The following is a 13,579-nucleotide window of genomic DNA, read 5'->3' as shown; positions in this document are numbered from 1 at the left end:
TGTCCTGCCTGAATCAACAAAACAAAACTCAACTTGAAAAGGGAGAGAAAACTTGTAACCTGAGAAATGCCCTCCGACAGATTTTCCTCCAACACAGGGCAGCTCTGAGAGGGATCCGGCCGGGCCCTCCAGGCTGGCGTTTGGCGGCCGACCCGCTGCCTGGGGAAGCCCACAAGCAGGGCAGGAGAGCCACTCCCTCTCCCCTCCCACCTCCGTGGCTCTGAAGGGAGTCTGCCTGTGATGCCAGAGGCAGTCGATGGCACAACTGGCAGTCTCGGGTGGCTCTCCCACAACCGCCTTTCTGCCTCGGAAGGCGTGGGTGGCCAGGCCGGCTGGCGGTGGCTTCATCGACGGAGGAGCCCAAATTCTGACAATTCTGAATAAACTCTCTCCAGCCCTGGCAAGACTGAACACAGCCCTCTCCTCTGCCTGCGCTCCTGCCAAGCACGGCGATGCCCACTCATGGGGCAGATGTCCAATCTCAACCCACCACCCAACGTTTGCTCTCCTCCACCTCTGATGGGGAAGAAGGGAACGAGGACCGGGGCTGCCCTTTTACGAGGCACTGCATTTCTATTCTGCTTCCCCACCGTGCACCACGCTTTAGCTACCACCCAACTAGGAAAAGCAACTAATTTGGAAATGGAGTAACGGCGTCTGTCCGACGGACTCCTACGTCCGCCCAAGGGTTTCTGCAGAGGGATCACAATGTTCAAGGGGGCTCAGCATCCCTCGGCAGGGAGCTCCACAGGCCCCGGGCACGGAAGGCGAGAACTGTCCGGCCCAGGGGCCACAGAGGCCACGTAGTCCAGCCCTTTGAAAAACAGCTCCGTGGGAAAAGTGTCTGTCTGTCTCTCTGTCTCTCTGCTTGGGCACCATCCAGGTCACAAGCCGGAGGGAGTCACAACAGGCTGGGTTGGGTCTGAGCTCAGCCCGTGCTGTGAACCCTATGACTGGGGTTCATAAACCACGGCTTGCTGTTTAGGTCTGGTGGAAGCTCAGTTAACCGTGGTCTCTTCAACAACCCTGGTTAAGCGAACCCAGACTTAGTGCAGTCTATGAACTGGGACGATATCACAGCAGAGGAGACGGCCTGCATGGTTGCTACGCGAGAGGGGGAGGCGATGAGGAAGGGGCCAAGAATTGCAGGGGGGGTGCAGGGGGCGTTCTCCCCTCCCTGCCAGAAGGCCAAAGGTGCCTCCAGCTCAGCGTTTCTGAAGACACAACACGGCTGTTTCACGCCAGCGTTTCTCTGCGCGGTTTATGTCCTACCACTATGTTGACTGTTCCCAGGTCTGAAAAGATAATAAAAAGGGCCAGTAAAAAAGTAAAATAAAATAAAGCCACTTCATCTATGGCCTGAAACCCCTCCCTGGCTCTGCCTGCCCCCTCCCTCCCCTCCCCGGGTCCCTTCCCCCCAAACCCAGATCTTATTCCAGGCAAAAGCTCACGTACGCCCCCGTCTTATATTATTATATTGAAGAAGATTATTAAAACCTTCCTATAACTTTAGAGAGAGGTGAAAATACAATTGTACTTATAACTGCTGTGAAGAATATCGGAAGCCGCTGCTTTATGCTTTTATATCTTTTTTTATATCTTGTTCTCTTTTTTTCTCTTTTCTTTTCTTTTCCTATTGCACTTTAGCTTTTTCTGTTATTTTTTCTTTCTTTTCTGTCTTTCCTGTTCTAATTTAGTTTGTAGCTGTTCTTATTATTGTTCTTAAAACTTTTAATAATACATATAAAAACCTTCCTATTCCTCATGCTTTTAGCAAAGTTTGATGGTTTGGGGGGGACATCCCTATTTCCATCTTTTTCTTTGCATGAGTTTTGCTCTTCTCCCCCCCCCCCCAAATCATATTCCAGGGGCAGTTCACCAATATTGGCATTCAATCAATCACCTTCCACAGACTCAGCTCCCTCCATACAGGTTGGGCTACAGCCCTCCACACACCCTAATGGTGCAACCAGGGGTCAACTATGAGATAAACACCCTCAATTATGCACCTTTTTATTCATCCCCCCACCCCTGCAAAGTTTTTAAATCCACTTTCAGATGAGTTTCAGTCTTGTCCGGTAAACCTTGTTCCTCTTCCATAACATCTTTTAAAGACAGTCTATCTATACTGGCAGACACTTTTAAAATTAACTTTGGGATCCATTGCTCACAAACACCCTCCAATATGTCCAATGTTAAAATGTTCTGCTCCATTCTGTGTTAGTATGTCAAATTTAAGTTCTCTTCTCTTTTAACTCTAATCTTTATTCCTTCTGGTTCCCTCTAGTGTCCAACATTCAAATTCCCATCCTCACCATGTTTTCTTTTAAGAATTCAAATCAACATTTTTCCACGGGAAGGATTCTTATGATTAATTTCAAGATCTTACTTCAAATCCATCTGGACCCTTAGTCCATTTGTAACTCTCCAAAATCAACCTTCTAATCACCCCCCTGCTGCTTATTCCGAAAGAAAAGGTTTTTTTATGTCCTTAAACTTATCTCTAAAACTTCTTTTGCTAAGAACTAAAGGAAACTCACCCAGTGCATATTATAAAACTTGTCGATCGAAAGGTTCTTAAGAGCTGAAAAGTACTTAAGAAGCAATTTCCAAAAGTGATTAAGAAATGAGGCTCGGCCGAACTTTGTGTCCATAGAGGGTACATTGCGGCTGTGAGCTTGGTGGAATCCCCTCGACTCCCAGCCGCTCAGCTCACCAGCCAACTGCAGACACCTGCAGTTTACTCACGAGGAGTAGCTGTCCAGAGTCCAAGTGGGCGATCTCACCTCAGCTCTCCTTTATCTGGAGAGACTTGGCCAGCCAGAAAAATCCGCCTGGCCGCCGATCTCGCCACAATCCTTTCTGCTCCCTCGGAGAGGTCTAGTTGGCCATGAGACCTCACCGGAAGTCCGATGCTGGAATTGATCCGATTGATTACTTATTCATCAGCCCCACTCTGAAAGACTCTGGTTGATGCATTCACAACATGGAAAATCTTTAAAAATCCAAATAACCAGTCCTACAGCGGAAGGAGGTGGCTTGTCAGGAGGAACACCCAGGGCCGAGATCCACTGAGGCAAGACAGATTTTAGCGTCTTGGGGAACATCGAGAGGATGCAGATGAATCATGAAAGAGGCTCTAGGATGGTTTTGCATCTTAAAATGGAGCTGCTTAAGGTTTCAGGGACAAGAGCCGGGCAGCTGGTTACCAACGTAGGACACCTGCCCGCCTACCTGTCCTCTACTCAAGAGTTTCCAGCATCAAAGCCACGTGCATTCCTTCCTTGGTATCTCAATATGTATTTTACCTGATTGATCAAGTATGTGCCATGAAGTCAGGGCCGATTCTTAGCAGCCACATAGAGCAGTGTTCCTCAACCCTGGCAACTTTAAGAGGTGTGGACTTCAACTCCCAGAATTCCCCAGCCAGCATGGCTGGCTGGGGAATTCTGGGAATTGAAGTCCACACCTCTTAAAGTTGCCAGGGTTGAGGAACACTGACATAGAGAGATGTTCTCCATGATGATCTGTCCTGACAGTCCTGTGTATTTTATTTGCCACTCAGTCCAATAAGGATGAAAACAGCTCACCGAGGAAAAACTGCGACATTAATTTAAGCACCCATGGAACAGCCACCACATGGAAACCCATAGAAGGAGCTCTTGTCACCCGTCTGTTCCCAAGGCTCTTCAGAAAAGCCTTCATAGCTTTCCATTAATGGCTTTACAGATGGATGGTGGGGCCAAGGATGTCTTAACAAGGTTTCTGGAACGGTGTTATTATGCATTTTCTGCTGTTCGTTGCTGCCTCTTCTTGTTTTATGGATTCTGCAGTTTCCATTTTAGAAGAGATTAACCTGGCCTGATCTTCCTTCAGTGTTTTCAAGAAGTCGTAATGTGATTGGGGGCTCCAAATTAAAAGAAGGGATATAAAATGAAATGAAACGAAATGACTCCCGAAGACTTCGTGGAAACATCCATGTAATCTTCTTGGCAGTAGAACAAAAAGGGGTTGTTCTTCCTTTATTCTGACGTGTTTTCTCTATGTTCACAGTCTAGCCAATAGTGCCGGGATTTCCTGGTGGTCTCCCATCCAAATGCTATCAAAGTCCGCCCTTGCTTAGCTTCCAGACCTAAACAAAGTTGGCCGGTGATGTGGCCTAGGCAGGCATTAATCTTGATAAATGTTAAGCATTATTCATTGACACTTATCATCGACTGCCAATTATTGGGGACATAGAGGTCTACAAGGCTAGGCTAGAATTGGGTGATGTCCCTAGTTCAAATCCCACTTTAGCCCAGAAGTTTGCTGACGGATTTTGGGCCATTGGCCATCATCTCTCCATGTGGCCTACCTTGCAGGGCTGTTTTAAGACAAAATAGGAGGGGGAGAGTCTTACACAGTGCCTTGACTTCCTGGAAAGACGGATGGGTGAAAGAACAAACCCAGTGTACTTAATAACATTTTAAAAGAAAACAGGCATAACGACTGAATATTCAGGATTCCCATTCAGAGCAGAGATGTCAGAGAAGCCATTTAATTTCACCTCCACCTCTTATGTCAGTGTTTCCCAACCTAGGCCACTTTAAGATGTGTGGACTTCAACTCCCAGAATTCCCAGCCAGCAAGGGTGGACCTCAACTCCCAGAATTCCCCAGCCAGCATGCATACCGGCTAGGGAATTCTAGGAGTTGAAGTCCACACTTCTTAAAGTGGCTAAGGTTGGGAAACACTGCTCTGCGTGTCTGGCTTCCACACAACTTTGTGGAAGAGGATGCATGTTCCTTGGGGGTGGGGGGTAAGACGGCTGCACTGCCCCCCTACCAGGGCCATGCTCAAAGCCCCCCTTTTTTCCCTGCCCTGCAGCCCCTCATGCCTTGGAGCACAAGGCACCCGTGGTACGAAGCACAAAGGGGCACCGTTGAGCCAGGGCCGGAGCTGCTCCCCACCTGCTCCCGGGGCTCAGCCCCAAAGCGAAGAGCGGCAGTCGGACCTCCCGCTGGACGCCGACCCCCACAGGGCAGCCGGGACCGCGCTGGGCTGGCGAGGGAAGGGGGTCCCTCGCCCCCTTGCCGAGGAGCAGCCTGGACGTATCTCGGAGGCAGCCCCAGAGACAGGGTCCGGCTGCAATCCAGCCCGGAGCCCCACCGCAGGAGGGCACGCAGCCGCGCCGAAAAGCCACAGTCGGTCCGTCTCAGCAGCCGCAGCTCTTTCGAAGCTTTCCAGAAAAGCCAGCGTCCTGCTCTTCGGGGCAGCGGAACGCGGGTGCGGCAGGCACGCTTCCAGGTGCCACTGCTGACAGCCAGTCTCCAGGCGCCCACGGTGGGGCAGGATCAGCCCCCTTCACTCAGCAAGAGCTGGCAGTCAAGGGCAAAGGTCTTGGCATCTCCAGCCCTTCCTTGAGAAATGCTTCGAATCGTTTCTTCCGGCGACCCGGACGGAGCTGTCACCGATCAGAAGCACAGTAACCGGCTCCCCCCACTTTCCCCCCATCTCTCCCCGACAGACATTGCTGGAAAAGGCCACCCGGGCCCCGATTCTGGCAAGGGGGTTACCGTGCGTAAAGCCCCAGCAGAGGCAGGACGGGAACCGGTGGCGCCCGGGATCCCCTCCCTCCCTCCGAGCCTTGCCAGGAGAAAAGAAACCACCGCGGTAGCGAGAGGGAAGAGGGGGTAGCGTGGGCAGCCCCCGCTCAGAAGCCCCGATGTGGGGCGACGCTGCCATCCAGTCCTGAACGGGCCGAGGTGCGCCTCGTCACCAGAAGACAGCCGAGGTGCTACGGAGCCCCTGAGAGGCGGGAACGTTTCCACGCTGGCCCCGGTGAACAGGGAGGCCAAGGTGGGGACCCCCAGTTTCCACGGAAAACGCCCCTAAGTGGAGAGATGACCTTGAGGGAGATACGCAAGATCCATTACTAGGTGGACGAAGGGTAAAAATATTTCAACTCCACACCAGACAGACAGCATTCGGAAGCAGCTAAAACAGACGCCTCCCTAATTCACGGAAGTATAAGGAGGAGGAGGAGGAGGAGGAAGAGGAGGAGGAGGAGGAGGAGGAGGAGGAGGAGGAGGAGGAGGAGGAGGAGGTCCAGCACAATCCAACTTGCAAAATCCTGTTATTAAAGCCAATCTGAATAAAAGTAGCTTTAGCCTTCCTGTGGGGTTGATTTTTTGGTTTGGCCTTCCTAGTGAGGCTGGGGATTCACTGGCACCCATCATCCCCAGCCTGATACCCTCTAGACTTGCTGAATTACTATTCCCATGCTCTCTACATTTGCTAGAAAGGAGCTCCTTTCGCTTTTCTCTTATGTTTGCATGATAACCTCAGTAGATTTGCTGTAAACCACGCATGGAAAACGCACGTTCCTTCTTATTTTCACTTTTGAAGAGACTCATGAACGCAGCCTGGGTTTTGATGTCACATTACGATGTGCCAGCAGGTGGCAGCACCTGCCTGATTCTATCTGGGTTTGGAAGCTAAGCAGGGAGAGAGCTGGATAGTACCTGGATGGGAGATACAGGGAATGCCAAGTCGTAGGTGGAGTTGGGAAAACACCCCAGAAAAAGAATCCCACATACGATACACCAAAATCTCCTGCATTTATCGTACTATCAGACCCAGATCTGTGATAAATCATCTATTCCTGGTGTAAAACAACTGTTTGTTTGATAACCTCCCACCAAGTCAGTGTGATTCTTGGCAACCGCATAGATAGATTTTTCTGGGGATATCATGGCTGGCTGGGGAATTCTGGGAGTTGGCCCACACATCTTCTGTCAAGGTTGAGAAACACTGGGCTAGACTTTAAGCAGGGATGCCGCAGGAGAAGACAGGCTGGTTACGCAGATGCAGGTTCCATGTAAGACAGATTCTGAGTACCTTATTCATTAGCCGTATACTGTATTGCATTAACTGTACTGTGACTGTATTAAAAACTTATTTATTGTGCATGTTCAGGCCTTCCGAGATGGCCTGGAACCTTTTGAGATATGTGAGTTCAGCACTCCGGAAGGGTGACTGATTCACGGTACCATTGTTGGGGTAGGTGGGCATCCATAACCACGTTCATCTAGAACCCTTCAACAGGATGCTATTGTCTGATGGTAACGAGTGTTGCTAATTAAGGCTACAAGATCTCTGAGATTTTAGTCGGGGTTTATTGTCTGTAGTTTCCGACTCTCTGCCCATGCACGGTTATTTGTACCAATCTTCCCTTTTCATGCATCCTGAACCTTGTTACCACCAAGGGCTCCCAGGGAAGACAAGCTAGGAAACCATCCGTTCTGCAACGTGACTTCTCCTTTGCGCCATCTGACCATTTGAGGGGGACGACGTGAAGCCCGCCCTGCCATTTGAGCCTGGGAGGACTGTTTAAAGGAAAGGGGAACGCCCTGCATCTTCTTTCCTTATCTTTAATAACGCTTAATTTACAATTAAGGCCTGTTACATTGTTTTGACTCCCACGGTGGGGGCGGCTTTCCGCCCAGCAGAATCCTCCAGCACACACTCCAGTTACAAGAGGGGGCACCATAGTTTTTAGTTCCTTTTTAACATGCTGGGATTTCTGTGATCTGCTGGGGCAAGCTGTGGGATTCCTGTCTGTCCCACCCGAGGGGTTAAGGACAAGAGTATCTCCTACACATGTAGGTGGTGAAAGCAAAGCACTACAAAGCCCCTGTGCCAAGGCGGGCAGGCAGGCCAGGGGATGCAAACCCCAGAGGACTTCTGGGAGTGGGTGGAGACCCCTCACCTCTCACCCTACAGGCCCAGCCCTGGCCATTACAGCAAGAAGGTACAAAGCCGCCCTTGGCTTGGAGAGGTGAGCATAGCTGGGGATCCAGGTCAAAGGAGGACACGTCCTCAAGTGATTTGGAAATACTGGAAAGTGCAGAGTTCAGCTCAGGTAATCAACTGAGCAGACAAACAGTTGCCCACGACCAACAGCACTCGCCCTGAGGGGCCATCCCTCCAAAGCAAAACAGGACTGAGGGCTGCTCCATCGAGCAACATCTGCCAGGAAGGCCCGATTCACAAAGGATCAAGATAACCTCCCTCTGGAGCCCAAAAGAGGTGCCTTCTATTGTGAAGCATATCGAGGCATGAGACCCTCGGGGGCTCCAGTGGAAATGGGTCTTTGGCAAATTCTCCAGGAAATTCCAAGGCCAGAGCAGCCTCCCTTGGGCATTCCAGGTGGCACCAAAGAGCTGGACCAGGAGATGACTCAGGCTGAAGGTGACAAAACCTGGTGCTCCACCAGCTCTGCTCTTACTCCAGCTCAAGTCACCCTCTGGACTTGGGCTTGAAGGACCTTGCTGAGTCCCAGCAGACACTGAAGAATCCCTCCGTCTTCCCATCGTCTCCCTACTCAACCTATCTAAGGAACCTACATCTCTTTCCACCCTTTCCTCAGGGCCATCTAACGGCCTTTGCAGCCTGTTTTCATTCTCCACATTACTGTCACACTTTTCCAAAAGGCTTAACTATTGGACGGCCAACTGAATCCCAGCTGAACCAGCTTGCTCCCCTAGCCCAGCCCTTTGCCCAAACCTCAGTTAGTTGTAAATTGGAGATTAAAAGACCTGGTCTGCACCCTTATCGCCCTTCTGTCTTGCACAGAGATGTCCACAGCCCACCTCACCAGGAACTCCGAACACACGCTTCCCCGACCCGTTCACAAGGTGTGCAGCGGTGCAGCCGAAAATCACACACAGATAACCGGCTTGGGATGGTAAAGCTGACCTCCCTCACCTAAAAACCCTTCCAGAATTTTTCACAACATAATTCAGAGTATATTACTTATTTGTTATTTTATTAGATTTAAAGAACGCCCGACTCCAAGCCACTCTGGACAATTTATATTATTAAAAAGCAGAGCAACAGAACAGAGAGACAGATGATAGGTGCCCAATGAGGAAAAAACAAGCTATTCAGAACAACACAACATCTTCCAGCGGCTCGCCAGCTACACTACCCCAGAACAGCCACGTGTTCGGTGCCTTTTAGAACAACATCAAGGTGGGAGATGGTATGGAGCGCACTCAACGTGGTCAACCTCCTTATTACGCATGAAACAGGCCACAGTCACTGTAGTGTCCATGCAACTGAGGTGATTCGAAAAAGACAAGGACTGAGGGTTGCCAGCTTCACGACAAGCCCTGAAATGCTGCTCAAAGTGCCAAAACCGCTTGCCGTTCTTGCCTGATGAGTCTTGAAACTAGTTTGCAAAATTCGCAAACCAAAGCCACCACCTTTCAGTCTGGCGGTATCAAGCTCCACGCAGCTAGGTGAGACCAAGGAAGCAAGAACTTCAGGAGGGTCTCCTTCACGTTAGTCCTGGGGCAGGCGGAGGATCTTGGAGCCTGCAAGAGGAATTTCCAACCCCCTTATGGGGGTCTCCTAAGGCCGAGTCTCTCGGGTGCTTTGAAACGCTTCCTCCCAGGTTCCTCCGCACCTGGGCTGGGCCGTCCTGTATGAGCTAAGCTGCCCCCCATCTCTTGAGCGTTTCTACCCGCTCTCCCTTCCTTCCCTTCTCCAGCTTCCCCACAATTTCTCACAGGAAGCCCTGGAAAGTTCTCCGAAAGCCTTCCTTGGGTTCCTCAAAGCCCACCCACTGGTCTGAAGTCCAAAGAGAGCATTTTTCCTGTACCTCCTTAAGGCCACGGCAGACTCCCACTGCATGAACACATCCATCATTTTAGCGTCTGTGCTTGTGATCGGCTGCAGCACTGCAGCCAATCCCAAGGCTGCCAGCCGAGCCCACCACCCAGATGCTCCCCACACTGTTGTCCTGTGGCAGCTACATGGTTTCAGCAACATCACCGTGTCAGAAGCCGGAAGGCAAGAGGCCAACCACGGCGGTCAATGCTCCCACACCCTCTGTACGCTTCTGACACATTGCCCGGGAAAGGCTTTTGAATCGTCTCGAGCTCCTTCTTGCCATACAAACTGCCTTTTCGACCTCTGACTTGAACATCCTGCCCTTTTTCCTCGCAACCGTTGGTCAACCTTTCGTCCATCCTGTTATGACCACACGAGGCAACACGTTTGTTCCAGAGAACAAGAAACTTCCTTCTGCAAATACTTCTGGGTGAGGAAAAGGTAGGTTTGCAAAGCTGGCTGTTGTGGTAGTTAGGGGTGGATCTAAGGTCAGGCAAAGGAGGATTAAGGAGCCAGAATAACTGGTTAGTACGCCTGGGGGGTGAGTGGCCGCATCTTTTATCGGAAGAAGTCTGTGTACAGGCCAGAAGGGCTAGGAAGACAGTTGCAGAGAAAACGGCTGGAGACCTCTCCTGGGTTCCCCAAATGCCCCGCATCACCTGCGGTAGGGGTAGGCATCCTCATGACTTCCAGGCCCAGGGGCATCAACTCCATCATCCCCAGTCAATGGGATTATGGGAGTTGAAGTCCCAAACCCCTGGAAGACCTCCCTCTGAGCAAGACCTCCTGTCTTCAGCAGCTGGATCAGAGCTTGCTAGCACAAGCGTTCCCCAAACAGTCGCCCTCCAATCGTGCCGGGGAAGGATGGGAACAGCAAGGCTGCTTCCTTCTCCCCCACCCCACCCCCCAGCTAAGAAGAGGGGGCTAATCAGAGACCTCACAAAGCTGCATGGAAAAGGGGGACGTTGAGGGTGAACAGGCTCATAAAAAGCAATCTGAGGTCCCAGATCAGCCCCCCACAACGCGCCCCGCCGGGTGTGCTCATTTCCCAGCCAGCACAGTCAAAGGCCACGCTGGCTGGGAACTATGGGGGTCTGGAGAGCCACAGGATAGAGAAATCTGTTCTGGAGTCTCTCCTTGCAGCTTGGACATGGGGTGGCAAGTTTCCTTCCCAGGAACATCAGTTGCAACAGGACAACCCTCCACAACTCTCCATCACCGCTGCACACACAACAACTTGCAAGTAGAAACTTGTTAAAAAAAACCAAGAGAACCAGTTTGGTCTCGTGGTGAAGGCCCCAGGCCAGAAAGCGGGAGACGGTGAGTTCTCGTCCCGCCTGAGCCGTGAAAGCTGCTGGGTGACTTTGGGCCAGTCCCCCTCTCTCAGCCCAGCTCACCTCACAGGGTTGTTGTTGTGGGGAAAATAGAGGAGGAAGGAGCATTAGTATGTTCGCTGCCTTGAATTATTTATAAAAATAATAAAGGTGGGATAAAAAATCCAAAAAAACCCCACTGTGGCATCTAAAAGATTAGCATCGATATTGTACCTAATTACACCGTACCAAAATAATCCAAGTGTTACCTTTCTTCTTCTCACCTTCCGACCGAAACTAAAGCCTATTTTGAGCGAATTCTTGTTGCTTAGAGACGCAAGGAAGAGTCTCTCTGTGCGCATGGGCCACACGCACTTCCACACCCCCACCACCGCATCCCACGAGTTTTGGGGCCCCTCTGCAGGGTCTAGCTTACCTTGGAGCTCCTTTCTGCTGCACGACTCGGGGAGGCAACGTGGGTGGGCGCGAGGGTACTGGTGGTGCTTTCTGGGCGGAGGGCTTGCTTTCCAGCTGGTGGCGCTTGGCAGGCAGAGGGGGCAGTGGGGGTTTGGCCGCCTCCTCCGGAAAGGTGGGGCTGAGTCTCTCGCCAGCCGGCTGCGGAGAAGGGCAACGCAAAGGGAAAGGCAAATCCAGGTAAGGGTCCCCAGGAGGCTCCGGGAGAGAAGCAGAGAACTTCACCGGCGGGTGGCAGCTTGTCCTTGGAGGGATAGGGGGTGGAACAAGCGGGAGGATGACAGGGACCTCCAACTCCCGGTCCGGGGGCGACCCCTTGCCGCTTGGCACTGCCAAGTCACGTTTGGCCTCTTGCTCTGGCAGGGAAGCAACTGTCCCCGAGCAAGAGCGGAAGATGTTGCGTTTCATGGGGATCGGCCTCCTGGGCGGCAACCGGGGACCTTCCGTGGTGGACGGAGACTCGGTGAAGGCCTTCATCAGGCCCGAGAGGATGCGCTTGCGATGGCCTGGCAGCAGGACCCCGAGGCGGGTGAGAGCCTCGTCGGTCAGGTGCTGGCAATCCAGGAGGCACCTCAGCTCGTTCTGCTCAAAGATCTCGATGTACTGGTCCAGGCGGAGACCTCGGAGCCACTCGGCCACGGGAACAGAAGGTCCTTCTGCCATGGCTCCGGAGCTGCTCGGGGGCTTCCTTGGCAAGCAGGTCAGATCATTCCTCTTGTCTCTTCTGGCTCCCAGGATCCACAGGGACAGCCACAACTGTGGAAGGAAGCATAGCACTCTCATCAGTGGTCAAGTCTTGCACCACCAACCCTGAAGGGCAAGACTCAAATAAAGCCAAACTCTCCAGGATTAGCTAAAGCAAAATCTAAAACATCGTTCTTTGACAATAACAACAGAAAAACACAACTAAAATCTGAGCAGAATATCGTAAGGGGTAAAGCTCAAATGAGTCTCGCTCTGCAAGAACGTACTCAACACGTGAGATGCCACCACCGCTTAACAACTGGTGATTAGACGATCCAAGCAACTGCTTTCCCCCACATGGTCCCAACCATGGGACCAAGCTCAATCATTGAGGACCTCCCTGAACGTTAGCCACTAAAATCAATGTGGTTGATTTAATTTGGGATGGGGCCACCACAAAGAAGGTCCTAAGTCTCTGGAACTCCCTTAAGATAGACCTGAATCTTGTTCCCTTTACGCTACAATTTAAGCAGGTCCCCATATGCTAATATGGCCCCTCTTGACTTCTATCCCCCATTATTAGTAAGGAAAATGATTCCCATACTTGTACATGTGGGTGCTGAAACTATTATCCCCAGGAGGCCTTAAAAGAGCACTGAGATCACTAACCACTCATTGTAAAGAACACAGACTGGTTATTAATTTTCAAAAAATGAAGTGATGCTGTTTGCACAGAGAACTAAGAAGCGCAACTGGAGAACGGAAGGTGACGTGATAGATCAGGTTCACAACTACAAATACCCAGAAGTAGCATTTTGCCCTAAGGAGATCTGCAAATCACATGGAATATACCATGCAAATAGCATCTAAATCCACTGCCACAATCAAGAGATTTCACTTGAGTAGAAATGGAGAGTTCGTTTTAGCAGCTTTCAAGCTTCTGAAGGCCAAATCTTTGGCCCAAATTCGATATACACGTTAGTTGGGATACAGCATAAGCGGGAGGCGAGTGTAACAGTCCAAACAATACTTCTGAAATTGATGCTCACCGCTCTCAAAAACGGTACACAGGAGAGAGTTTGGAAAAGCATAATTATTGACTTAAGAAGCTGTTCTTTCCCTTGAGACAGAATTGAGGAATATTTATTATTTATTTCTTTGAATGTATTAGCCGCCCAGCTCCAACGGACTCCGATGGAGCGCCAGTCCACTTGGAAGACGGAGGTAGTGAAGACGCTCCTGAAGGATTCACAAGAGACTCTCTGTTTTCCTTAGGATACAAGCAGGTTAGGCACATAAGCAACGAAGGACTGAATATCCGAATGAAATTTGCAGGATATCCAGGAATACGAAGGGGCAACCTGTGAATCATTTCCCATCACCTTCCCTTCCCAAACTGCTTTTCAGAACTCTTCCATCTGTGATCGAGGCCTTAAGACAATGTTGTCCAA

General features: G+C 50.9%; 1 protein-coding gene across 9 annotated transcripts in view; it reads right to left on the bottom strand.

Moving 5' to 3' along the window:
* The window catches only part of ARAP1 (ArfGAP with RhoGAP domain, ankyrin repeat and PH domain 1), a 111,156-nt gene that overhangs the window by 61,312 nt on the left and 36,265 nt on the right, over nt 1–13,579 (bottom strand). For all 9 annotated transcript variants that reach the window (XR_015796056.1, XR_015796055.1, XM_088140371.1 and 6 more), the window contains one exon: nt 11,407–12,200. Coding sequence is in view for 7 of the 9 variants with exons in the window: in XM_088140371.1 (XP_087996497.1) it covers nt 11,407–12,107 (701 nt within the window). In the remaining 2 variants the exon portion in view is untranslated. The remainder of the gene's footprint in view (nt 1–11,406; nt 12,201–13,579) is intronic.

This window comes from Python bivittatus, unplaced genomic scaffold (assembly GCF_059951505.1).
Source record: "Python bivittatus isolate LINGU-HERP-01145 unplaced genomic scaffold, Pbiv_v1 ctg000340_np1212, whole genome shotgun sequence".
Lineage (NCBI taxonomy): Eukaryota > Metazoa > Chordata > Lepidosauria > Squamata > Pythonidae > Python > Python bivittatus.
This window is presented reverse-complemented; position numbering and strand designations above follow the sequence as displayed.